Source organism: Pituophis catenifer, unplaced genomic scaffold (genome assembly GCF_029215685.1).
Source record: "Pituophis catenifer annectens isolate HBS135680 unplaced genomic scaffold, rPitCat1.0.hap2 SCAF_2, whole genome shotgun sequence".
Taxonomy (NCBI): Eukaryota; Metazoa; Chordata; class Lepidosauria; order Squamata; family Colubridae; genus Pituophis; species Pituophis catenifer.
In genome coordinates, this window is record NW_027256882.1 from 70,228,551 (window position 1) to 70,255,908 (window position 27,358).

Genomic DNA, 27,358 nt, shown 5'->3' on the forward strand with positions numbered 1-27,358 from the left:
TACTAAAGACTCAGAATTTAGAAATTGCATGTGATTTATAGCAGATACATTTCAGCTGGAGTTCGAAGGAGAGCTAGATATAGCAATAGCAATAGCACTTAGACTTACATACCGCTTCACGGTGCTTTACAGAGTGGTTTACAGAGTCAGCATATTGTTCCTAACAATCTGGGTCCTCATTTTACTGACCTCGGAAGGATGGAAGGCTGAGTCAACCTTGAGCCGGTGAGATTCAAAATGCCAAACTGTTGGAAATCGGTAGTCAGCAAAAGTAGCCTGCAGTGCTGCATTCTAACCACTGCGCCACCACGGCTCATGGAGATGTCTTCCACAACCTGGTTCCTTTCCAATGTAGTGGTCTACAAATATTATACTCTCCAGACATAATGTTATCCTAGCTGGCATGATAGAAGTCACAGTCTCATACATTTAGGGAAGGTTAGAGCAGAGTATGTACTGAGTGCTGGTCATAAGGAAAAGCCATCAGACCGACTCTTCTATCTGTTAATTGGAGAGACTGTGGCAGACAAGCATTTGTGACCACTTCAGTTATCAAACCATGGATAGCCCAAAAACACAAATGATAAAAAAATATGTCTAGCAAAGGATTAACAGAGCCCAAGACTGCAAGATTGAGCCAACAATAAATAAGAACATCTCTCTTTCTTTCCAGTCCTCACTCCAACAATATCCAGCAGTTCTCTTAAAATAGTTATAGATACATTCAACAATTGCTTCTCTCTTTACAAAGTCAGCAGAGCTAGGGGGGGAAAGTGCACGAATACAAAGATAGTCAATAAACATCTTAAACAATCAAGTATTAAATATTAACTAAAGGCAATTAGTCTATTTTCTTTAAATGCAAGATCATACGTTTTGCTTTTATATTGTGAATGCAGATGATCATTTACCATGCACCCAAATGTTAAGTGATCCTATCGAGTGCTCCATATGCTGTCAAGGAGAACCAGGGGCAGTGGCTCTCCAAGATCATGCATTTTCTATCCTAAATGTTGTTGCTGAGCCATTCAGATGTGCTTTTGGTTTAGCACCGTGTTTCTCAACCTTAGCAACTTTAAGATATGGTTAAGGCTGCAATTCCCAGAATTTCCTAGCCAGCATGTTGTCTTAAAGGTGCTAAGGTCCGGAAACTCCAAGTTTAGCATGTTACCAGGTAAAGACTTCCAGTTTTAATTTCAGCTATTACATCTGTTGCTATTACTTTTATATTTTTATTTATCTCATTATTCAGCTTTATGTTGCAAGATTCTTTTTTTTTTAGACTGTGTTTTTAGTGTTAGCTTTTTGTAAAATTTGTTGAACCGAAAACTTAGCAAGAAGCAGAATTATACTTTAAATCTTGTCCTATGCAAAAATCACCCTGAACATACAAAATGACTATGGTAGGAGACCACTGTGACATTGGGGCTGTTATGAAAGTGCCAGCAGAACAGTTGGCCAGCTTGAGTTTACAATCCTGGTCTGATGATTGTTAGAAAGATAACACGCTGGACAACTTGTCGATCACCCACTCTAGCTGACAGTAACTGTCCAAGCTTTCATATAAAGACCTTTCCCACATCTGCTACTCAATCCCCTTTTAATGTTTATAGTGGTATTAATAAAACACCACGTACCTTATAGGAAAGCAAGGGGCAAAATATGATCTCTTCCACAAATCTGTGCAACTAGCATACAGAGAATACAGATAGTCCTCAAGTTACGATCACAACTGAGCCCAAAATTTCTGGTGCTAAGTAAGATATTTAATACAGTACATTCTCCCTTCACTTAATCTAAGAATTGTCTTGCTGTAAATTCCACCTAATCCAATAGCATTCTCTTCATACTACCAGTCAGTCAGAAAAGAATGGGCCATTTTCACAAGAAGTCTGTTTAACTAAGTCTAAGATACTTAGCTTAGGGCTGTTTAGTTTAATTGTGGACAGGTGCACAGAAAAATGCCTTCTCCTTACATTGTGCCTTCAGTTATTTATTTAAAAAATATCAGTAAGATAAACTGGTACTTAATCTGAAATCCTATGCATATCTGCAAGCAGTCAAAAAACGTGTTCTGCTCCTGAGGTAAAATTGCTTATCTATCACATTACATGACAGAATTAAATAGAAGAATCATATTGTCTCTTGATGGTTTAGAATAATTTCTGTGGATTAATTGACTTCCAGTTAAAATTACAGGCATGAAATCCATCCCATTCTCTGACCAAGAAGTCTCTCTTGCTGAATGCCATGAAGGCTGATGTTCTGTTGTGCTCGGAGCAGTAAAGCACATGCAACACACCATGCTTATGTTTATTAGAGTCAGGCTAAAGAGGTTATATTTGAATTTATGACTGGATTAACTTTCCTCCTTGCCTACAAATGAATTCAGGGTTCATTTTCTGAATGATCACATCTGTTTACATTCCGCAGACACCTGCGTATCTTGAGATGACAGCATCTGCTTGAACGCTGTAATCAGTTATTTCTCAACAGAGGAATTGCCAATTTGGTAAATAAAGCTCATAATATAAAGAACACGGAAAATGTTATTACACTTGCCTAAGGGGGAAAATATCCAAAGTAGGTAGATAAAGAAGCTTTGGCATCTTAACTTTACAATGTAGAGCTCCTATAATGCAAATTTCAGTCAAAGGCAACCTGGCCAAAGAGACATATATTCAAGGAAACAATACCTGCAAAGGGACCCTTATTTTTGTCTCCAGGTAATACGGTAGCTGCTTCCAGCATAGAAGAGAATTTTCTAAGATGAAAGCTGCCTCCTAGCTCCTCTAATTTTTTATTTTTATTTGTGTCCCACCATTTTTAATAATAAAAATTATCATAATTCAAAGCAGTGAACCACCCTCCTCGTATTTTCATCACCATAACCACCCTATGATGTGAGTTGGGCTGAGAGAGACTGACTGGGCCAAAGTCACCCAGCCAGCTTTCATGGCTAAGGGGAGGCTTGAACTCATAGTCGCCAGGTTCTATAGGTATCCCTCTTCTCACGCATGAAAATTTCTCTGAAATTTAAGATCAGGCAGCCTGTTACTGATTTACATTTGAATTTACCTGGGAACCAGATTCTTCAATAGAAGAACTGATGCTCAGTTTTTAAGTTATTTTTTAAAACTTTGAATAAAAAAAAACACCTGACAATATAAAGTAAACATTAAACATTCTTTATTGTTTTATTTGAATGCCTTGCCCATGGTTAGCCATACATATATACATACAGACATTATTCTGTAGATGTGTAATTCTAAAAAAAAAAAAAACAAGACACAAACTGAAATATTGGCTAACAGTAACATTGAACATTTGGCAAACTTTTGGTTTCTGTATTATTCAGTGGAAGCTTTTGTTTAAAATTCCATATTAGAAACAATATTTGCCTGCAGCACTCCTTTTTGTGAAAAGGTGTCAGAGAAAGGATTGTTGGCAACATACTTTTCAAGAGCATAGCTTTTCCCAAACCCATTTGGCCCTTAATTCCGAATTCAACCATTGCAACTGACCCGTAGAGGCATCTGTGCAAGGACACAGGGTGCTTTTTGTGGACTGCTAAAGGTAGAAGGCACTCACTGACAGCAGCACGAAACTGAAGAAGATGCTGGCCCCCTGAAGAACTTCTGCTGTCTTCACCTGTTTTAGCAGTTGGATTTTAATCAAAATGGACCAACAATTCCTGAGAGGGGGAGAACAAAAAGAAAGAGAAAGAGTAAGTGTCTTTCCAGTAACTGGATTGGCAATGTAACATGGAATGCAGTAAAATAATGTTTTATATTTCAAATCTTGAATGCAAAAGTTCTTACAATTTGTTTTGCATTGGAAAATTCTCCTGAAATCAAGAAACAATACTAAATTGAGATGGTGTTTGCTTTTTATTGCATCAATATCAACAGTCTCCTATGGAAATTTTAGTTTAACATCTGAATGAAACTGCTAGGATAAAGCTGCCTGTTTGGGGTGAGGTCAGTCATTCAGAATAGAGCTGGAAGGGACTTTCGAGGTCATCTAGTGCAGCCCTCTGCTCAAGAAGGAGACTCTGTATCGTTTCAAGTGATTGTCTGGTCTCTTCTTAAAAACCTCCAGTGATGAAGCACCCACAACTTCTGATGGCAAGCTGTTCCACTGGTTAATTGTCTTCACGGCTAGGAAGTTTCTCTTTACTTCAGGTTGCTTAATTCCAAGTTATCAAGACAGGGCATGATCAGGGCACCATACTCTGGGAAGTGAAAGCAGTATGGAATAGCCTTTTCTGTTGTAGTCCCAATTTTATGGAGCAACTTACCCTTGGAGACAGGTTTGGATCCTTCCTTCCTGGGGAGGGGAAGGCATGACTACCTTTAGTGTTTTGATTTTTTACAATTATATTTATGTGTGATTTGTATTTTAAGACAGCTGTTTGATATTATTATAAAACACCCAGAATCATGAGATGGGATGGTATCATGTCAATTAATTAATTATTAATTCTAATTAATTAATTAATTAGAATTCTTCACTCTGTTGGAAAAGTGATTCATTCAGTACAATTACTTTTCATTTATGGAATAAATATGAAAGTCTTGAGCAAAATACTATGAAAGAAGGCTGACAGCATATATCTCAGTGGTGCGTAGGTTTTTTGTGATACCAAGATTATAGCAGAAATTGGCCCCCGAGGCTGAATACATACATTTCATTATCTGCTAATATTTGTACAAGCCTTTCTCTCTCTCTCTCTCTCTCTCTCTCTCTCTCTCTCTCTCTCTCTCTCTCTCTCTCTCTCTCTCTCTCTCTCTCTCACACACACACACACACACACACACACACAGAGTGTGAAAGGCCAAGCAAGAAAAGCTTCGCCCCAGTAATCAAGGACACTAAGCAAATTGTTAGGTGAAGGAAAGAAATCATAATCTACCCCTTTCCTACACATATTGCTGCTATCAGAGAATCTCTTTCTATAACCTACTTTCTTATAATCTGGTTTGGGATTTTCTAAATAAGAAATACTATATAAATGATTTAAACATCTTGAAATAAACAGGAAGTCCTTTACTATATCTCCAAGCAAAACAGCCCACTTAATATATTGTTTCTCTTTTATTCCAATCAAAGCGGGTCCCTTGCAGCTCAATGATCATGTTTCTGAGATTCACATTAAGAGGAGAAGGGAAATGAAGAGTTTGCAAGATCAGCAGCCAGCTAGAAAGGTTTCGGTCAATGAAGTGGAAAGGATAGACAAACTGCTTCTATGGAGCTATAACAAAGACACAACCCAGAATCTGGTCATTCCATATTGACAAATGGTTATGATGTTTGACCTCTAATTGTATCCTCAAGGAAATTCACTTTGGAAGTTCTAGAAGCTAACAGAAAGAGTGTCACATTGTCAGGATACATTTTTCACAGATTCAAAGCTGGAGAATTTGGCTCCAAAAGCTATTCTAATATTCACTTTAAGCATTTTGCTGCATTTGTAAAGTGTTAAGATACTCATGATGTTCATCTTAAAAATATGGGAGTGTTGATTCTCCTCATAAGATGTTGTCTCTTAAATCTGCAGCAACAATCTGTGTTCTTCTATTTTCAGAAACTTGGGAAAATAATATCAATTGGTATATTTCAACAAATACAATTCCTCCAGCTGAAAATTGTCTGCACAAATCTGGTGACGAGAGTTGTTGAAGTTTGTATGCCAATTAGATTATTTTATTGGCATTAGATTAACAAAAACAAAACTGCATCATAAACAAATTCTAGTTAAGAAACAAATTCTTAAAAAAGACCAAAATCAGGTCTTTTTAGATTAGCCACTGGCTTCCTAATCTGTAGCTCATTTCCCCAAAGGTTGCTGCAAACAAAAGCTGCAGTTGATGGCACTATCAATCAGTAGAAGCTGCACTCAACAAGACACTTGATAAAATTACTTCTGAGAACAAGTTGTGGGTGGAAGGACTAATTACTATTTCTCCCTCATCCTAAAAAAGACAAGTTGGATTCATGAAGGTTATGGAACTGACACTGATTGGAAGCCAAAATGCTTTCAGTGCTCATTAGTCACTGCCAGGTCATTTATAGTGACATAGTCTAAGGTCCCAGCTCCATCTCTTAGCCTGGACTATTCCAATCCTGAAAACACTGGTATAAGAATCATCCAAATACAGGCAGTCCTTGACTTACAACTATTTGTTCAGTGACTGTTCAAAATTACATCATCATTGAAAAAAATGTGACTCCTGACCACGTTTCACGGTTATGATTTTTGCAGCATCTCCATGATGCGCTTCAAGGTATTGGTTACCACCTTTAGAGCGCTCTATGGCATAGGACCCAGGTATTTACGAGACCGCCTTCTGCCACCGATAGCCTCCCACTGACCAGTACGCTCCCACAGAGAGGGGCTCCTCAGGGTGCCGTCAGTCAAACAATGCCGACTGGCAGCCCCCAGGGAGAGAGCCTTCTCTGTGGGGGCACCTACCCTCTGGAATGTACTGCCCCCAGAGATACGGCGGATCCCGGATCTACGCACCTTTCGCTGTGCCCTAAAGACGTTTTTATTTCAACAAGCCGGGCTGGCCTAAACTCTTTTAAATTGTTTTAATTTTTAAACTGTTTAATTATGGGTTTTAATACAGGGGTGCTTTTAATTGTGGGCCAAATTAATTTAATCGGATTTTAATACTGGTTTTAAATTTTGTATTTCTTGTGTTTTATCTGTTGGCTGTTCACCGCCCCGAGTCCTTCGGGAGAAGGGTGGTATATAAATATAAACAATAAATAAATAAATAAATCAAAATTCAGATGCTTGGCAACTGGTTCACATTTATGACTGTTCCTGTGTCATGTGGTCAAAAGATCATGTGATCACCTTTTGTGACCTTCTGACAAGCAGGAGAAGCCAGCTTCATTTAGCAACTATGGCAAGAAAGCTCATAAAATGGGGCAAAACTCACTTAACAAATGTTTCGCTTAACAAACAGAAATTTTGGGTTCAATTGTGGTCGTAACATCCTTCCCTGACTCCAAGAACTGCCAAAACCTCAATCACTTAAATTGTAAATTTCAAAAGAACTCTATTAGAAAATAGTCTCTGCAGAACAATGGATTGTTTTGATCTTACTTTTTGACAGCCAAAACTTCCCCTACCTTTTGTACTTTATAAATGATTTTTAATCCTACGCTTTTATGTTTTTTATTATTTATATTTCACATTCATTTGAATATTTCTAAAATGCCATACTGGAATTATAATACTTATAATAAATAGATTTAATCTACGTACTAAAATGCAAGAAGATGTAATCTGTTTTCTCCTATTTCTTTGATGCTCAGCTGGACATCTCATCATGCTGGTTGTTGTTCACATTTAAATCACTATTACTTGCAAGTCTAATGTGTATCAAGTACCAGAGGCTTCGGGCAAATTCTCCAACCTCACTGTCTAAAAGATGTAAAAATGTCTCTGCCCTGCATTTATTGTCGTGCAAATGAGTATAAGAAAGCAATGCTTGATGTAGAGTATTGCAATACTATTCTCTCTATCAATTATTTGAAAATGTACGTGCTGGTGCCAAATAGGAGCAGATTTTCTACAATCCATAATGTGTGTGTGTGTGTGTGTGTGTGTGTGTGTGTGTGTGTGTGTGTGTGTGTGTGTGTTTCAGGTATTTTATCTATGCTGAAGAGCTAAATTGTTCTTCATTATTATATTTACCATGAGGAACAAGAGAAGCGTTTATGGAATTATCTGGCTCAGGTGCCAAAATATTTAATACTGTAAAATATTGCCAGGTAGCAAAATCTCTTCAATTCAGTGTTGCCAAGGTTCAAGTCTCCACCCGGCAAGGCACAAACCATGAAGCAAGAATCATAACACAACTTCTATAAACCATGTTTAATGGCAGGATTAAAAGTGAGGTGCAGAATTTGGAAATCGCAATAAGAATTTTCCAGCCCTCATTTATTACTGAGTTTAATAAATCTCTTTAAACTGCTTGAATACCTTGTTCTGAGGCGTTTGGCAGCCTGAACCAAGCTGCAGTTTATGAAGGCTCTTTTTTTAATCTCCTGGTCCTTTATGTTTAACATTCCTATCGGCTCTAACACCAAGGTGGCCTTCAATCCTTTTCAGGTGCAGGAAAAAGGTGTGCCCAATTGCAGAAATGGTTACAAGGCAGGATGCTGGCAGCACAATTGACTCCCCAATATGGGTATCATGAGACATGCGTACATATTCAATCTTTTCTTCGTTCTTAATTTTTGCTATTTTTAAACTTAAAAAAAATATATAAAAACCCATGTGCCATTTTTGAATTAAGAAAATGCTGGTGTATACATGTTTGCCTATTTATCTAACCACTCTTTTTTTTTTTTTTAACACAGCTCATATTCATCTCTTTTCTAGGCAATAGTCATTATTTTCTTGTTCTGACCTTTGATAGTCGGGACATCATTTTGCCAGCATCCAAAATTATAATCAAACACCTCTGCCCTCCGTGCCCCTTCAATCCCCTATTCCCAGCCCCAGATGCAAGTTTTCTCTTTCAGATATCATTCAGTTTATTTTGGTTCACTCTTCAACACCATCTAGACATTTTATAATCATCCCTTTCTTTTCTAAAGTGTTAGCTACTCCTAATTTTGTATTGTCTGCAGATTTGATCATCATCTCCTTGATCCCTCCGTTCAAGTTACTAATAAAAATAATCTAAGCCTTGTTTTATTGTTTCATTAAACAGGATATCATGAGAGACTTCGTTGAATGTTTTGCAAGGTTAGGCTAGAATAAGTCCATATTGGAAAGACAGTGAGATCTCAGATTTGATCCCTTTGATTGCTGATAGGTCTTTACTTTCTGTTAATGAACTCGGTCTTTACTAACACAATGGAAAGACTGATCAATAGTGTTCCCTAGGGTCAGCATTTAATGATGTGTTTTAAAAATTAGACTCAACGATATTATGCTTTTATTTCTTGAGTTTATCTTTCTCATTTTTTCTCCCATTTTTTTTCACCCCTCTCCCCCTTTTGTATATTAAGGAAAATAAAAACATTTAAAAAATGACTCATTGGATAATATTAACTTCCTAAGAGGAACAGAATCAAACAAAGATGGAAACAGGGTACGTGCTATAGAAATAATCAGATAAAAGTAATGAGACTAAAATAACTATTTTAGAATAAATTTTATTTATGGGGACAATGTATATAGCAGGTTAGGAAGTGTCTGACCCTTCCAACACTAAGTTGCAATGGAAGCTAGAACAAATTGTGGGAATGAGCATATCTCCACATAAGGGGTTCAAATGTTACTAGTCTTTGCTGACAACAGCAATATATGTAATATATATATGTAGTCCTCAACTTACAGCCATAAGGGAACTTGACCATCAATGTCATAAGTCATGACTGTCATAAAGCAGGCCACCCATGTGACCGATCTGATTTTATTACCTTTTTTGCAGCAGTCATTAAGTAAATATGATTGTAAATAGAATGCCACAGTCATTACGCAAATACATTGTTTGCTATGGGACGGTTTTGCTGAAAACCAGAAATAAATGTCAGTTTTCAGCAACAGCGTCATAAAATGCAGTCACATGACCACAGGATTAGGCAAATAGCCAGAAATGAAGGCCAGTTGCCTGGCACCCAAAATGCAATTGTGCGATCATTGGGGGGGGGGGGGCGCAGCCTTAGAACTTTGAAAAGAAGTCATAAGTACCCCCGGGGGGGGGGGTCCATTGTAACTTCAAATGGTCACTAAGCAACCAGTAGTAAGTTGAGGGCAACCTGTAGATCAGGGGTGGGTTCTACTTACCTTTACTACTGGTTTGCAATGGGGCCGCCCGCACACATTTGCTTTGCTTGCACGCGCATGCTTCTGTGCATGCGCAGAAGCTTCCTGATGGGGTCGGTGGGCAGAGCCTCCCGCCGGTTTTACTACTGCTTCTTGTGAACCAGTCCAAACCGGGGGCAACCCACCACTACTGTACATGTTACTGATTAGCAATTATTCTTACATGTTTGCAATAAGGCAGAACAAAGCAATAATGGCAATATGTACTTTGATAAAGATCAATCATTATAGCCATTAATAAGGCTAACTAATTGATACGTTAACTGTCAATGACGAAAGGCTTGATATCTTTGAATTGGCATGGTTCATAAAAAAATAAAACCACTGACTATAGAGGTAGTCCTCAACTTATGATTACAATTGAGTCCAACATTGCCATTGCTAGGAAAATAGTTGTTAAGTGAGTCACGCCTCATTTCACAATCTTTTTGCCACAGTTGCAAAGTAAATTACTACAGTTGTTAAGTGAATTATATGGTTGTTAACCAAATCTGACTTTTCCCATTGACTTTGCTTGTCAAAAGCCACTGGGAAGGTTGCAAATTGTGATTACATGACCCCAGGACAGTGGAACCATCATAAATACATGCCAATTGCTAAGCACCCCAATTCTGATCATGTGACTACGAGGCTGCTGCGTAAGTATGAAAACCAGTGATAAGTCACTGTTTCAGTTCCATTGTAACTTCAAACGGTCGCTAAAGGAATGGTTGTAAGTCAAGGACTACCTGTTACATAATTTATTGCATAATTATTGCTTTTTCTTTGGTGCTGTAAATCTGCCATCTTCTTCCAGCTATTAGAAAACACTATCAACAATCCTTTAGTTACTGAAAAAGCAACTAAAGGTATTTGGCCAATGCAGAAGTCATTTCTTAGAAATGGTTCATTGTCACTGCAACCATCTGAATCCCAATCTTTCCCTCCGTTATGTAATCCTCAATAATTGCATTGCTAAATTGCCACAGTCCTTGTAAATGTTTGAGTAATAGAGAGATATACTCCACAGACAGCAGGCTGCTTATGGCTTCCAGATGTTTTGCTGTAAAGGCCCCGTAAGTCACCCAGATTCTGCTATTGAAGTCTAAGAATTCACATTTCCCAGGGTCTGTTAATTGTCTTGTTTTGCCTTGTCTTCCTGGCCTTTTTCCTTGCATTTTATTCACAGGACTGCTTTCCTCTCATTGCAGTGTCTGCCACTACCAGCTCTCTCCTTCTTTCTCCACTCATTCCTTTCTAAACACCCAGACAGGAAAATCTTACAGCTTGAAACAGTTGGCAATGTTATGAAACAAGTTTGTTTTGTTTCACAGCTTCATTACATTTAATATCACAGTTTATCATTCTGTACGATATATTATTTTATGAAGTCAACATGCTATTTGTAAATATTTCTAATCTAGTTTGAGATACTAAAGGTAGACAGTATAGTCATACCTCAGTCCAACTATAAACTATGAGCATCCAAACAGGTGGGGAGTGAGAAAATGAACCCAGCAGGAAAATATTCATTATTCTGCCAAGTTTCATCCTATGTTTTCTGCTTAATTATTTGATTCCAGCTACCGATGGATTCTAGCGTACTCTCTGATGACTTAGTCTTACACACATAGGAAAATATATTGGAATGGCACAGTTTAATTATGTAAGTTCTGTCTGAAATGGTAGTCTACTCTTTAGAATAGCATAGCATAGCATAGCATAGCATAGCATAGCATAGCATAGCATAGCATAGCATAGCATAGCACAGCACAGCATAGAACAGCATAGAACAGCATAGAATAGAATAGAATTTTTATTGGCCAAATGTGATTAGACACACAAGGAATTTATCACCACAAAGATAGCAGGTACAATTCTTTATACATTTCCTTTAGTATTAAAAAAAAACAACAACGGAGGGCAAATCCTTTATTGTTTTTATTCTATGTGTTTAACTCTTTTGTCTTTTTCTTACATATTTTGAATCTAAATATTTTATATGAACGAGTTTTACGGACATAAATAGAAAAATTACAAAATGAAAAAAAAAAACCCACAGAAAATAAATAAATGAATCACTGCGGTTGTTAAGCTAGTAACACAATTGTTAAGTGAATCTAGCTTCCCCATTGTCAGAAGGTTGCAAAAGATAAATCACATGACCCCCGGGACACTGCAACTGTCATAAATACAAGTCAGTGGCCAAGCGTCTGAATTTTGTTTACGTGACCACAGGGATGCTGCAGTGGTCATAAGTGTGAAAAACAGTCACAAGTCACTTTTTTCAGTGTCATTGTAACTTCGAGCAATCATTAAACAAATGGTTGTAAGTCAAGGACTACCTGTATTTTCAAATCTACCTTGGTGTGAAAAGTTATTAATAATTTTCCAAGATTGCAAAATATCATAAAATCTGTGCCATAGAAAAATACACTAAGCCATTTCGTTATTAGTACATAAAATTACCTTTTTAAAAATAGACAAGCCACACAGTTTTTTCCAATCCAATCCTTAATATTAGGAATATTACTACTACTCCAATTTCTCAAAATAAGCATTTTAGCAACTTCTCAATTCTGATACCTGTTGCTTTTTAAACTTTTTTGCTCAATTTTGCTTTGGCCAGCTGCTATTTTTCCTGAAAAATGACCTCATATAAGTAAGGTGATTTTAAGATAAATGTTTAGTACAAAGTTCCTTCCCTTTTGTACTAAATTTATTTATATTCAAGATTACAAGTTCCTTCTTTAGTGAGGAAAAAATAATGAAGACCACAGCATAGGACCTAGAGAGTTAATGTGAAAAATAAGGAAGATAACCTTGACAGAGATATGCAAACTCCATTGTCAAGTTGACAAGGAATAACACTATATTATTCTCTATCTGTAAAGCCTTTTAACTAACTGATTTTTACTCTGCTTGCAATGTGACCACCAGTATATTCACGTATCAGTATTTGGATACGCCAAATAATGTAATTGAGAATGGAAGTGAGGTGATGTAATGGTTGTATTAATAGTTTGTGCCCTGAATATCATAGACAACAGTAGTGCCCACTACCCAGTCATATGTGTTTATTTATTAAGGAGAATCTCTGTGTTGAATAATTCCTGTTTTTCACACAGCATAAAAAAGGCAGCGACATACAACTATAGCCCCTCACATCTTCACACAGTGGAATAATTCATATCCTCTATTGATCTCTAGATATTCCACACCTCACCTTTGTTCATGCATTTTAACATATTGATTTTCCTAGCACAATTGCTCTGATCACTGTTATCACCTGGGGAAAGCCTACCTTATTGCTCCACTTGGAACTAACTTTTTTTTTTTTTTTAACCTGTGGTGAAATCTCACCCATCCCTAAGAAACAGCCAAAAAGAGAGACCAAAGGCTGAATCTCAGGCTTCTTCCAAGCAGCCTTTTCCAATGACTCAAGGCAAGGGAAAAAAACCTCTGAAAACTGAAAAGTACTGTGAAAGGAATACTGTCTAATTCTGTTATAGGTCACTATTGTGACAATGACTGCAAATTAACACAAAAAGATAATACCAAAAACTGCAGGTGTTTTTATTTTTTGCTTGTACATCTCACTTTTTTAAAAAATTAAAAAGTTATTATTTATATAATATTTTAGATACCTTTTCAGCAATCTGGTGAGGTGAAATAATAATGTGCTTATTTAACAGAATATGAAATCATCTGATGAGCACAGAACTCTCCCAAGCCTCACCCATTTTTTAGCCATTTGGTCTAAGGTAATGCAATAATGATTGCCTTAACTTGTAACAGAATAGTGATGAATGCATGCTACAGGCATCTCTTTTCATTTCAAGCTGCTTTTAATCATGTATTAACAATTTCAGTATGAAGAGGCCATTGGCATATGTGGGGTTGGAGCTAAAGAATGAATTTAAAAGATTTAAGTAGCATATCTTTAAGGTATAACAGAAGGAGACCTGATGATGAAGTTCTTTGCCAAAAGTCTGTAGAGATTCTCAGTCATCCAGGTCATGATTGTCCCAAAAGTGCTTTTTCAGGAGGTAACTGGACTTCCTTGTTTTTTCTTTTGAAGACGTTTTGTTTCTCCAAGAAGCTTCTTCAGCTCTTGACAGGATAGTGGGGAATGGAAGGATATATATAAATCATTCCATTCCTCACTATCACTGTAAGAAGTGAAGAAGCTTCTTGGATGAGAAATGAAACATCTTCAAAAGAAAAAACAAGGAAGTCCAGTTGCCTCCTGAAAAAGCACCTTTGGAAGTTCTTTGCCAGTTACCCTGAAATATAAAACTTGTATATTTATTAATATTTTAAAAGTTGCAAAAACTTTACGGGGAAGAAATGGCAGATTGAAGATGGTTCTTTGTAAAAAGGAGCCAACAACTGCATTATAGAATAAAGAACTGGTGAGTAGAATGGTTCCTTATTAATTCCTCTCTAGATAAGAAAAGGACTCGAGATAGCTCACCAGTGCTCCAAACAGCACCTCTTTATGGGGAAATTGCAAAATAGCAGTTTCCATGGGTTTAGAATTCTGGGAGATGAGGGACTAGTCATCTTGCTCAAATTGCAGTTGACACCTTTGAAAGGACATTTATGTTTGCATACTTCCTTTCATAATCACTTTTGGAAACTGCTTATAAACTACTTTTCAGCTATTAGAAATCTTTGGATCAACACATTTTATAGCACTGGGTAAATCTTTAACATAAAAAATTTTAACTACAAAAGTTTAATAACTTTTTCTTTCCTTTCTGTACCTTCAAATTTGTTTACTTATATTTTTTATTTTAGGTTGCATTAGTTTTTATGTTGCGATTGCAACTTCTAATAAGATTATTTTAAGAAAGTTGTTAAAAGCTTGGTTATTCAAATAAGTTATTTGGGAATTAGAGATGTGATAATTATATATGTAACCATTATTTGTTATGATTTTAAGAAGTCAATGTTTCATAGATTGTATTTATCGTTAAATATGTATGTTTTATCAATGAGGAAAACAGGACGTTGGGGACCTCACATAGAACAGATCATTAATCAACAGAATCTGAAATCTGAAATAATAGTAATATCCAGTCATAGATCATATTTTACAATCTGGCAACTGTTAATCTGGTTTGAGGCAATAAGATTGTATCAACCACAAAGAAAAGTTGAATTGTCTCTAGCAGTCCAAAATGACAGTGAGCGAAATTGACCTCAAGTATACTTGTTCTTTCCATTCTGCACCCTTAACAATTTTACATTTTTCTATAATCATGTGGCATAAAACACAACAGCCACCATTACTTTACAGAAAAAGTTTATAAAGCACAAAACGTCGAGTACCTTCCAATGCAACTGGATTAACCCCCACTGCTCCCGTGTTCCCTAGACCCCAGAAGGGATAAAGGATTCCAATTGACACATGATGTTTTCTGAAGTGGAATAATGAAAACCTGCAAAGATTCCTTTCAGGTTTTAAGGGGATTAACAGGAGCTTTATAAGTATTTATGAGTAAACCTCAGCTAGTAGTACACAGAAGGAATTCTTTCCTTTCAATTCTGAATAAAGTTTGGTTAATCTCACCCAGGGATATAACAGAACCTCCTTTATGCACAGTATAACTTGAAAATAGTTACAAAATGGAAGACAGGTTAACAATATCAGGAAGGGTTGGGAAAAAATGTTTTCCTAAGGTCACTAAATAAAGCACTACGACTGTACATTTTGCAAACAAAATCAAACTGTTTCATCTCAAGGGCAGGCAAATACAAGAAAGTACAGTAGGAAGAAACGGTTATCTTTCTCTGTATCAGTGTAGTTTCTGTTATTAAGCAAAGCTGTTAAGTGAGTTGTGCCTGATTTCACAACCTTTTTTTTTTATGGTTGTTAGCAAATCACTGCAGTTGTTAAGTGAAACATACTTTTGTTAAGTGAATCTGCAGGCCACTTCTGCTGACTGCCAGCTGACTGCAATTTGGCTGCCTTCAAATCTCAAGGTTGACTCAGCCTTCCATCCTTCTGAGGTCAGTAAAATGAGGACCCAGATTGTTGGGGGGCAATATGCTGTGTAAACCACTTAAAGAGGGCTGTAAAGCACTGTGAAGCGGTATATAAATCTAAATGCTATTGCTATTTTGTTTGTCAGAAGCCAGCTGAGAAGGTTGCAAATGGCAATTCCATGACCCTGGGATGCTGCAACCACCATAAATAATGCTGATTGCCAAACACTTGAATTTTGATAATGCTCACTTAGGGATGCTACAATGGTCTTAAGTACAAGGACTGATTGTAAATTTTTTCAGTGCTGCTGTTCTTCCAACGGTTACTAATGAATAGTTGTAAGTCAAGGACTACATGTATGTCAAGGGTCTTCAGACCTTTCTAAAATAGCAGCAGGGCTAAGGGAGGGTTCACTAAGAACCTTGGCAAGATATCCCTTCTCCCCATTTTCCTCTAATTTGCGTACAGACATGATTTCCAATCCTTTTAAAAATAAGCAAAATCTTTAATCTTTAATAGTGGCAGTGAAAGGAATTATCATCCTTTTAAAGTTTTGTTTTATTAAACACCCTTTCTTCTCTAACATCTGAATTAGGGACCTATAAAGGAAATATATCATAACCACTACTGCTATACAGTTGAACTCATTTAAGCATCTTTAAATTTTCTATATATTTCAATTTCTGCTTGGCTAACTTTTCTAAAATCAGCCATTTTTGCACTTTTAAATCCCTACAGCAGGAATGTGGTGTACTGGTGGCCCACAGGCCGGATGCATCACACGCAGGCCACGCCCACCCCAGGTCTGTGAATGGGAAAACATTGTGAAACATCATGTGACATCATGTTGCCGCGAGTTTGACACCGTGCCCTACAGTAAAATAAAGCACAGGTGGGAGGATGGTGTGTATCTAAGAGAAGAATAGATGCTGCTTTAGATGCTGCTCTTAATTCTCTGCTTAGTGACATAGCGAAATTTCACCCAGAAGCATTATGAGCTCAACTTCCTTTGTTTAACTGTTCACACTTTTATTAAGTTGCCATTCAGCAGTCTCTAATTTTATTTGCATGAGAGCTATATTTATCTTGTGTGTGCAGGTGCCAATGTTGCTCCCATTCCTCCTCGATAGAAAAACAATGTGTTGGCAAAGATGGAAACAATCAGAGACAGAAAATACACCCACCGATCTCTATATGTATCTCAGAAAGACTATCTTAAATTTTAATGAGCTTGCAGGTGGAAAAAATGATTTAGGATATGAAGGGAAGTAATCCGTTTGTACAAGCAAAACTACATTACAATGAAGCCATTCTCTTAAAGTGCTACTAAAGCCTCATTCAGTAACAAAGCCTTAGAATTGAGCTATTAGGTACAGATATCTTGCTTCTATCTGAGTTGTCCCCAAAGGACAAGAAACTCATAAGTGTAAAAAACTGAAAACAAATCAGACGGTTTTACCTGCTGTAGTTTAAATTCCTCGGTAAGTCCTGAGAAAGCAGTCAGACAAGGGTGGGGATGGAGTAGGTTGATGTTGTCAAGACTATGAGATATGAGGAAGATGGCCAAGCAGGGCCGGATTTAGATGAAAAGAGGCCCTAAGCTATTCCACTTATGAGGCCCTTTCACCAGTGGTGGGATTCAATTTTTTAACAACAGGTTCTGTGGGCGTGGCTTAGTTGGAGGTGTGGCTTGGCAATCATGTGACTGGTGGGCGTGGCTATGTGCATAGACTTTTTTCAGAGGGCTGAAAAAAGTCATTTCTGACTGGGCCTCGCACTTTTGACCGGTCTTCACACTTATGACCATCCTCACATTTATGCCCGTGCAGCTTTCTTAACAACCATGTCACTCATTTCACAACTGCTTTTCTTCACCATGGTGACAAGATAGGGCAAAAACGTAAAATGTGAGGCCAGTCGTAAGTTCGAGGACTGGTCAAAAGTGCGAGGACCAGTCAAAAATAACTTTTTCAGCCCTCTGAGTAGTCCATATGCACAAAAGGACTACCCAGAGGGCTGAAAAAAAGTCATTTCTGACTGGGCCTCGCACTTTTGGCCGGTCCTCACACTTATGACCATCCTCACATTTATGCCCGTGCAGCTTTCTTAACAACCATGTCACTCATTTCACAACTGCTTCTCTTCACCATGGTGACAAGATAGGGCAAAAATGTAAAATGTGAGGAGAGTCGTAAGTTTGAGGACTGATCAAAAGTGCGAGGACCAGTCAGAAATAACTTTTTCAGCCCTCTGAGTAGTCCATATGCATAAAAGGATACAGCAATAGAGAGGGATGAAGGAAGGGAAGGGAAATTAGAGTAGGAGAGAGAGGGAGGAAGAGAGGAGGAGAAGGAGAAAGGAAGAGGAAGTAGGGAGGAGAAGAAGAGGGGGAGGAAGAGAAAGTAAGAAGGAAAGAAAAGAGAGGTGGTAGGTTTGAGGAGAAAGATTGCTGTACAATAAAAAAGATGAAAGGGAAGAAAGCCAACCCCAAACAAATATAAAGATATTAAGATAAAGAATGAATTGTTAAACTTTAAAGAATAAAAGAGAACAAATATGAATAAATAACAATAATTAGAAACACACATACAAACATACAATGTATTTTCTTTGAATAGAGTATTTGGCCGGTTCACAAATTTAAACAGTGTTTAGTCATTTCAATTAAATTTACAATTTCTATATTTCCTTTTTGCCATATTTATTCCTCATCTATTTTTGTAAAAAACCAATATTACCCTCATCCTCATCTCTAATCTTAATCAAATTCAATTTTTCCCTTCTACTCTATATTATACCCCTTCCCATTGTCATCTATTTTTATATCCATCCTCACATTGGTTAATTATGTAATATTACAGTTGTTTAATATCAATTCAACATTTTAATATAAATCAGTTATATAACTACCTTTTTTGTATATTAATCAATATGAACATGAATATTCCAATTATTTCCATGCAATCCAATTTCTTACAAATCAATTAATTATATTTACCAATAATAATAAACCAAATAATTTCCCCCATATATTCCTCCAAACCACAACTTAACCATTTCTGCTTTCAACACAATATACAATTAATAGTATCTCAATTATTACAATTCCCTAGTTAAATAGAGCTTTTTTTCTTTTGTGTTTTAAAATCTCCTCTTTTTCCCTAAATTTCCTGTTGTTTGCACCTACCTTTTTTGATGAGGAAAAAGAAATCTGCCTGCCTAATTTTCCAACATGCAAAGCCAACAGCCTGCTTTACTTTCTCTTTCGTTTTTCAGTATAGCTAGGGGGGAAAAAATCAGCACTCTTTGCAAGCAAGGAGCAGATCCGTGAGCAAAACAGCTGAGAGCAAATCAGCTGGGGGTCGGGAGCCGATCTAAGCAAGGGCCAATTAGCCTATGCTGAAGCTCCGGGGGCCAATAAAATTACAAAAAAAACACCGAACCCTTTGTTAAATTGCTGGCTCCCCCGCCCCTCGCCCACCACTATTTATTGGCAATAAATAGTGGTGCGGAGGGGCGGGGCAAGCCAGCAATTTAACAAAGGGTTCGGCTGCACCACTGGCTCTAGGGTGGCCCTTTGAAGCCCCGCGGCAAGAATTTGAAGTTTTTTTTCCCTCTAGCCATCGGAGGCAGCAATAGATTGGGAGTGGGCGGGGTAAGCGAACGGCCAACGATCCAACAGAGCAGAGAGTGAGGGTGAGTGAAGGCATGGAAGCAGCTTTCTCCATCCTGCTCTCTTGCGTCCGGAGCCGGTGGGGAATCACGTGGCAGCCCACGTGGATCCCAGGCAGCGGAACTCAGGCTAGGGAAGGGGTGGGCAATTGTGGCTCTTTTACAACCTGTGGCCTTCAACTCCCAGAATTCCTCAGACAGCCAAGCTGTCTCAGGAATTCTGGAAGTTGAAGTCCACAGGTTGTAAAAGAGCCACAATTGCCCACCCCTGGCTACGGTAGGCTGGCGCCGCGCGGATGGGAGGCGAGGGGCGGGTGAGCCAGCAATTTAACAAAGGGCTCGGCCGAACCCCCTAGAACCCCAGAATCCCACCACTGTGTAGGCCCCTCTTGATCTTGAGGCCCTAGGCTGAAGCCTAGTTAGCCTATAGGAAAATCCGGCCCTGTGGCCAAGTGGGTGACTACTAAAATGAAACACTGAGAGGAAGCAGTATCCTCAGCATGGCAGTACAGTACATGTATCTCCTACCAGTGGCATGTGGGAAACAGTATATTGGTTTGCCTGACAGAGTCTGGATTAAAAATCTTGCATAGAACAGCACAAACATTGGGTTTAGGTTGTGCTTGAGGAGTCTATCCCAAAATCTGCTGAAATTGACCAGCGTTTTGTCCTTACTATTAGCAGAGCTGATAACGCAATCTTCTCTGTATTCTTTAAAAGCATTATGTGAAAGTGGTAACCAAAGGCATGATGGGCCACAGAGAATAAAATTCATGGGGCATCTCTGATGAACACTGAATGCAGAAGATTGGAATGCAAAGAACATGAATGACTGTATAAAAGAATCAACATGCATACGTACATAAATGTGTAATTTTAAAATAAGTGAAAGATGAAGATTATGATAGATATGAAACTGGCCTCATCTTGTGGAAGGGAATTGAGGAATACATGTACAATGCAGGAATGGAAAAAATAGATTTATAAATGAAAGAAATATATGCCGTTTCTCTCCCCCCCTTCATTCTCACACACACATACATACACACATACATATTACACACACACACACACACACACACACACACACATATGTGTGTGTGTGTGTGTGTGTATGTGTGTGTGTGTGTGTGTGTGTGTGTATGTGTGTGCATGCATGCCAGAAAGTATGATTCAACATTATCTGAATTGATGTCATCTAAATTGTTAATACAAATTCACGGGTTGTAATTTCACATTACACTCTAGTAAACCGTGATCATGAAAGAACCAGGGATATGATTGGGGAAAAACTGTGAAACATATAATTTAGGGTGGGGGGGGGGGGAGAAAGGTGGCAGGAATGGATGGCAGGAATGAGATCAGGTAGTCCTTGACTTATGACCACAACTGAGCCCAAAATTTCTGTTGCTAAGCAAGACAGTTATTAAAAGAATTTTACTCCATTTTACGACCTTTCTTGCCACAGTTGTTAAGTGAACCACTGCAATTGTTAAGTTAGTAGCACAGTTGTTAAGTGAATCTGGCTTCCCCATTGACTTTGCTTGCCAGAAGATTGCAAAATGTGGTCACATGACCCCCGACACTGCAACCGTCATAAATATGAACCAGTTGCCAAGGACTTGAACAGGTGAGCATGGGGATGCTGCAATGGTTGTAAGTTTGAAAAATGGTCATTAAGTCACTTTTTTCAGTGCCTTTATAACTTTGAACGGTCACTAAATGAACTCTGGGCAGTTTACAATAACATTTAGGGCATGTTATAATGAAAAAAAGGGAGAAAAGTGTAAAAAAAAAAACCCTAATTAGACTGCAGGAAAAGAAATTACATGAACAGAATATAGAAGATAAATTATTCTCCCAACAAAATAAATAGGAAATTGGCATAAGACAAGAAGATGTGGAAGAATGAAAAAAAAATTTTACAAAGTGCCACAGAAGATTGCACTATTGAGAAAGAAAAGAAAGGATTCTTAGTGGACTGAAGTGAAAGAAGCCGTGGATGAGGGGAGAAAAAACTACAAAATATAAGAATGGAAGATATATATTCTACAATGCAAATAAAAAGATAATTGCAAACAATGGTGTTAAAAAGAACAAAGAAACAGTTAAGAGTAAAGAAGGCAGAGAAAATGAAGAATGATTTTGATGTTAATAAATTGGAAATAGACAAAGAGGGATAAACAAGGATTCTCCAACAAGAATTGCTTTAAAATTAAAAGCAATGATTGACTTAGGATGAAAAGGATGGTAGGAGGATTGTTTTAGAAATGATGTGGTATGTTAAGGAGTATAACTGAAATGAATACCACATACAAGATGCAAATTCAAAAAGGAAATCAGACCTTCTGGAGAAATGGATGGACCTTCTGGAGAATATGAATGTGGACTGCTTATAGAGTGACTGACTTTTTAATGTGTGTGTGAATGCGTATCTGTATCTGATGACTAGAAAAATTAAATTATTGTTCTATTTTATAAATTGAAAGGTGAATCCAAAAACTACACAGGAGTTATTTTGTTAGCTATACCTGAGAAAGCAGCTGACAAGATTTTTGATCGATAAGGTATGAGAAGTGACAACGAGCAAAATCTGAGAACTGCGGTGTGGTTCTATACCACCCAGTGGATATAAAGAGCAGAATTTTGCTCTTCCTCAAATGAATGAGAAATATAAATATGAGAAAAAGAAAGTATCTTTTATAATGTTGATTCAGAGAAAGCAAATGGAAAAGTGAATAGAGTTGGATTCTGGAACATTTTGCGCAAATATAGAGTTGAGAGGTAGTTGATATATACCGTATAATGGAACTAAAGAATAAATGGAAATCTTTGTGAAAGTTTAACAATGAACAGGGAATAAGATGAAAATATGTGATTTCTCCTTGTTTTTCTCATATATTTATTTTAAAAATATACAAGGAACGCTTGTGGTGACATCAGAGACATGTTGATTGGGGACGTAAATGTGTGTTCAATAATATATGCACACAATGCTATGCTGCTGCATCTGAATGCTTTGCAGTGAATGTTACATATACTACATGATGTAATGAGTTGCATAGATCTGCAAATTAATCTATTGAAGACCAAACAGTTCTATACTCCTGAATGCCTCCCTAAGAACATCCTGACAATTCAGAAATGGTGATGTTTTCCACCAGACCAAATGTAACTGAGTAGAGATTCCAACTGAATGCTTCTGCTTATGTGATCAAGGCAATTACAAGTTATAATGTAGTTTTAGAAGGTTATACAATAATAAAGACATAGGATGAAGCAATTCATTTTTACTAACCACAAAGAAGCTATGGTCTTAATCCTAGAATTTCCTCCAATGTGGCAATGTCTTACGTTACACTTGTAATCGGACAGGTTTAGTAGTTTATACAGCAAACAAAATTACAACTCCTAGATTTATCGTTGAACACAACACACTTGACCTGTAAATCTGCCAAAATAAAAGTGGTTACAGAAGAGAAGATCTAAATATCTAAATCACAAAAAGAATATTTCAGAGGTGAAATTCCCCATTAAAGCAAAATCAATCCACAAAATATTCCCCAAATCAAGTACTCTGATAACTGAATTTTATGACATGATCCAATCATGACTTAATTATGAACAGAGAAAATTTGGTTTTAATGCAATGGGAATATGGCCTCTGCACATAAAAAAAACTCCGTATCTATTGAAAGTTTCTGAGAAAAAAGAAATCAAATTCTTAGAAATAGAGCAGCTATTGGGGGAGGGGGGGAACGACACGACATGGGCTGGAAAGAGCATGCAATATAGGCATTATGCAGAAACAGATTTTTTATTTAGCAAGACAAGGCTGAAACTTGCAGAAATGTGTAGAATTCTGTAAAGTAGGATCAAAAAAGATGAGAATTATTACATTTCATTTCCAGAATGACATAAATGTAACTTTAAGTTCTGCATATCTGCTGGCTCTATTTCTGTCCTTGGCAGACCTACATACTTGAAAATAAATGGTTTACTTTGAGAAAGGTACTGAGATTGATCAAGACAAGTGTTAAAATTAAATGAGGAAAAAGGGAAAAAAAACGAACTACCAAGTGTCAGAAATGAAAGGCAAACATTTAAGGCAAGGAATATTTCAAGATGTTAAAAGACTTCTCACTTTCTCCATCCTTGATTTGGGAGAGGGAGGAACAGTCTTAAAATGGTTTGGACCTAGTTCATTTACAAAGTTACATGTTTTAAAATGTACCATTGAAGAAAACTTTTAAAATATGTAATTGATTTAAAATCTTGATATTAACATTAGAATCTTTGGAATAAGGAATCCAGAAATGTAGATGACAGAATTAGGACACACATCCTGATGGATTAAATGAATGTCTAATGATTAAACTCAGTGAGAAACAAAAATATTTAAATACTCTTTTGGGTCAAATAATTAATTCATACTGCTACTGAATGCATTATTTACAATAGGTACTTGGAAATGTCTGTTTTTTTTCTTTCTTTCAGGCTAATGATAATGCTAGCTATTCTTCCCAAGTTAAATAAGATGAAACGTCCAAATGTGTGTTTCCGTTCACTCATACTAAAACAGGTGGTAGGAATTTAAATGAAAATTACCCACAGATAATTTTAAAATCATTCGAGTGACATGAGAGATATTAACTCTTACACTAAAAAGCAAAGAAAGCAAGTAGTTTCAAAACACCAATTGTTTTGAAAGATCTAATTTTGCCTTAATTGAGAAGTTCATTAACTATTTAATGAAGCAAAAAATACTAATGAACTTTTGCAGTATTCAGGTAGACTCCTCTCTCCAAAGGACGTATTTTTCTCCTTCATTCTTATCTAGTTTATGGATCACTCTGCCATACTGGGAGCATTTACAGTTGATTATATTGTATTGAAAAAAACTCTTCTCTGCTCTATGCCTGCAGATATAATTCCATTATATTTGATATCAATATACGAAAGGAACTTAAGGCATGTTAGAGGAGAACTTTGAGCACAAACTGAAACGGATATGATTTACTACTTGTTATAGAGTCTATAGTGGAAAAACAAAGCAGCTTTAGTACTGAAATAAATCCAAACTTTGCTTCGAACTTGTTGATGACAACTTTCTCGGCCATAGCTTTCTACTTGTTAAACTGGAATCAACATGGTACAAGAAGCAGTATCAAAATGCTTAATGATACACACAGCTGATGTGCATTAGAAGACACTGTGACAGAAGAAGAAAAATGCATCATATTATTATATTATTTAGCTTTATAGCACAGCCAGAAGCTCCGCTCCCCACACATACTTATGTAGGCAGGTTTATGGATGGCCTTCAATGGATCCTTGATTTCCAACCAACCATGCCAGAGTTGTTAGTAACTAGGAGCTCTCAACAGGAGGCCTTAAATTATAGCAATCAGCACTGACAGAATTGAAATAAGTCCCTCTCTGCTTTTTCATTGGTCTGCAGACAAAGTAATCAAAACACCATCACTCTCCCTGCAAACCAACCCACCCAACACAAAGAGGACAAGGCAGCTATTTGACTTGTGTCAAGCTTTTTCATTTGTCCCACTCGTTACTATGGCATTGGTCCAGACAACTTGCTCCCCTTTTCATGAACTCTGCGGTGTGCATTTTTCTAAAGCTGCCTATCATTTCCTTATCAAACAGGAAAAAGGAAGGATCACTTGAGATACATCTCAGCCACACTAAGATTTCACTTTCGCAGTGGGCTGTAAGTGCCCCTATAATGTTAGCTTTTAAAATCATGTGTTATTATCTGCAGTTGCCATTCAATCTGCAAAGAATAAAGCACTGGGGGTCTCAAGGCCCACACAATAACTCTGTGCAATTGCCAGTGATTGGGCAAACAAAGCTACCATGTTTCAATTATATTGGAAACCTTTCTGTTGTGTGAGTCTGGCAGGATATGTCCATGCATGTATGTAATACAGGCAGGTGAGTAACACTGCCCATGAATGGGCTAGTTACTTTACTAAGATATGCTTTAGTAGCTGGCAGTGCAAATTTGTCTTTTAATAATTACTTACAAATGTTGCTTGTGTACATAAAAGACCATGAGTGAGTATATACCTGAACTCTAAACTTTTCAGAAGAACCCTCCAAAAAAAAAAAGAAAGAAAGAAAGCTCCCTTGGATTCATAAATCCAGCTGTGGAACTTTTAATATATCCAGTGTTGTTATAAAGTTCACAGTCACAAGAAACAGCAACTGATCCAACTGAGCAGGATCCAGGACAGATATTGTCTGGAGGAAATTTACTTTTTCTGGATTCCTCCCAAGGCTGTATTTCAAGATATAACCCCAAGCAGACCAACTGAAGTGCACAGTTCTAGTGCATGCACTTTTAATTGTATTTTGGGGTACAGGAGTTAAAGGTAACATAGAGACTGAAAAGTCTGTAAAAGCAAGCAGAGTAAAAAAGTGGGCAATTTCTCCAGCAGGAGAATGGTTAAGATGCATTTAGGACTTTAGGTGTTTCTCTAAGTTTTTCTCTAGAAAAAGTGCAGAGGAGAGCAACCAGGATGATTAGGGGACTGGAGACTAAAACATATGAAGAACGGTTACATGAACTAGTCTAGTGAAGAGAAGGACCAGGGGAGACATGATAGCAGTGTTCCAATATTTGAGGGGCTGCCACAGAGAGGAGCAGGTCAAGCTATTTTCCAAAGCACCTGAAGGCCAGACAAGGAATAATAGATGAAAACTGATCAAGGAGAGATTCAACCTAGAAATGAGGAGGAACTTTCTGACAGTTAGAACAATCAACCAATGGAACAGCTTGCCTTTGGAAGTGATGGGAGCTTCATCACTTTAGACTTTCAAGAAAAGGTTGGGCTGCCATTTGTCAGAAATGGTATAGGGTCTCCTGCTTAAGGGGGGGTTGGACTAGATGACCTATAAGGTTCCTTCCAACTCTCTTAATCTGTTAAATTGCTTTTTGCAGGAAATCCTGGCTCAGATACCCGGGTTATCAGTCTAGACAGTAAGTGGCTTTGATGGGCTACAGAAAACCTCATCTCTTTCTGTCAGACAAACAAATTGTCGTAAGATAAAGCAAGATATAAAATTGCACAAAGTCACATTTATGCTGCTTCATTGGTTTACTTTCATTGCTTAAGAGCTTTCCTAACTTTTACTGTACAAAAAAGCAATGTCGCATTAACTGATTTCTCCACAATTAACACATCAAAGCTAACTTTTTCTGGTCTCTAGCTGGTTCCAGAGAGAGAGGGGGATTTTTCTAACCCCAAATAGCTGCTGCTGCAAATCCACAGGCAAGGATAAATAAAAATACCGAGCTGGTTTTCTTGATGAGTCAAACATATAAGAGCCATAGATTCCTAATCCATCAATTTTCCTCAGCAGTGACCATTTAAGCAGAACTCTTTAATTGCTTTTACAAAATACGAACAACATATCCTCTCAATCCTCTGGTGAGCTATTGGAGCCCAGATATAGTAATACATGTATAAGATGCCAAGGCAGAAATTGATGCACCACTTAGGAAATTAAAAAAAAAGAAGAAGAAGAAGTCAGAGGTGAACTGTTTCTTCCAGGATCAAATAGTAAATCAGAACTGAAATAAGTGCTTCAGCTCCTTGTCCCTCAACCAAAAAGTCCATTCTTTTCTCTCTCTTTTTCTCTGTATCTCTCTCTTTCTTTCTTTCTTTCTTTCTTTCTTTCTTTCTTTCTTTCTTTCTTTCTTTCCTTCCTTCCTTCCTTTCTTCCTTTTTCTTTTTCTCTTCTTTCTTTTCCTTCCTTCCTTCTGTACTTACTTACTTACTTACTTACTTACTTACTTACTTACTTACTTACTTATGTTCTCTGGCTGCCATCTC

At 37.3% G+C, this 27,358-nt stretch overlaps 1 protein-coding gene across 1 annotated transcript in view; it reads right to left on the reverse strand.

Moving 5' to 3' along the window:
- Nucleotides 1-3,295: 3,295 nt before the first annotated feature.
- The window catches only part of CHCHD6 (coiled-coil-helix-coiled-coil-helix domain containing 6), a 250,182-nt gene continuing 226,119 nt past the window's right edge, over nucleotides 3,296-27,358 (reverse strand). The window contains exon 8 of the mRNA XM_070933610.1: nucleotides 3,296-3,694. Coding sequence (XP_070789711.1) covers nucleotides 3,671-3,694 — 24 coding nt within the window. The 3' untranslated portion in view covers nucleotides 3,296-3,670. The remainder of the gene's footprint in view (nucleotides 3,695-27,358) is intronic.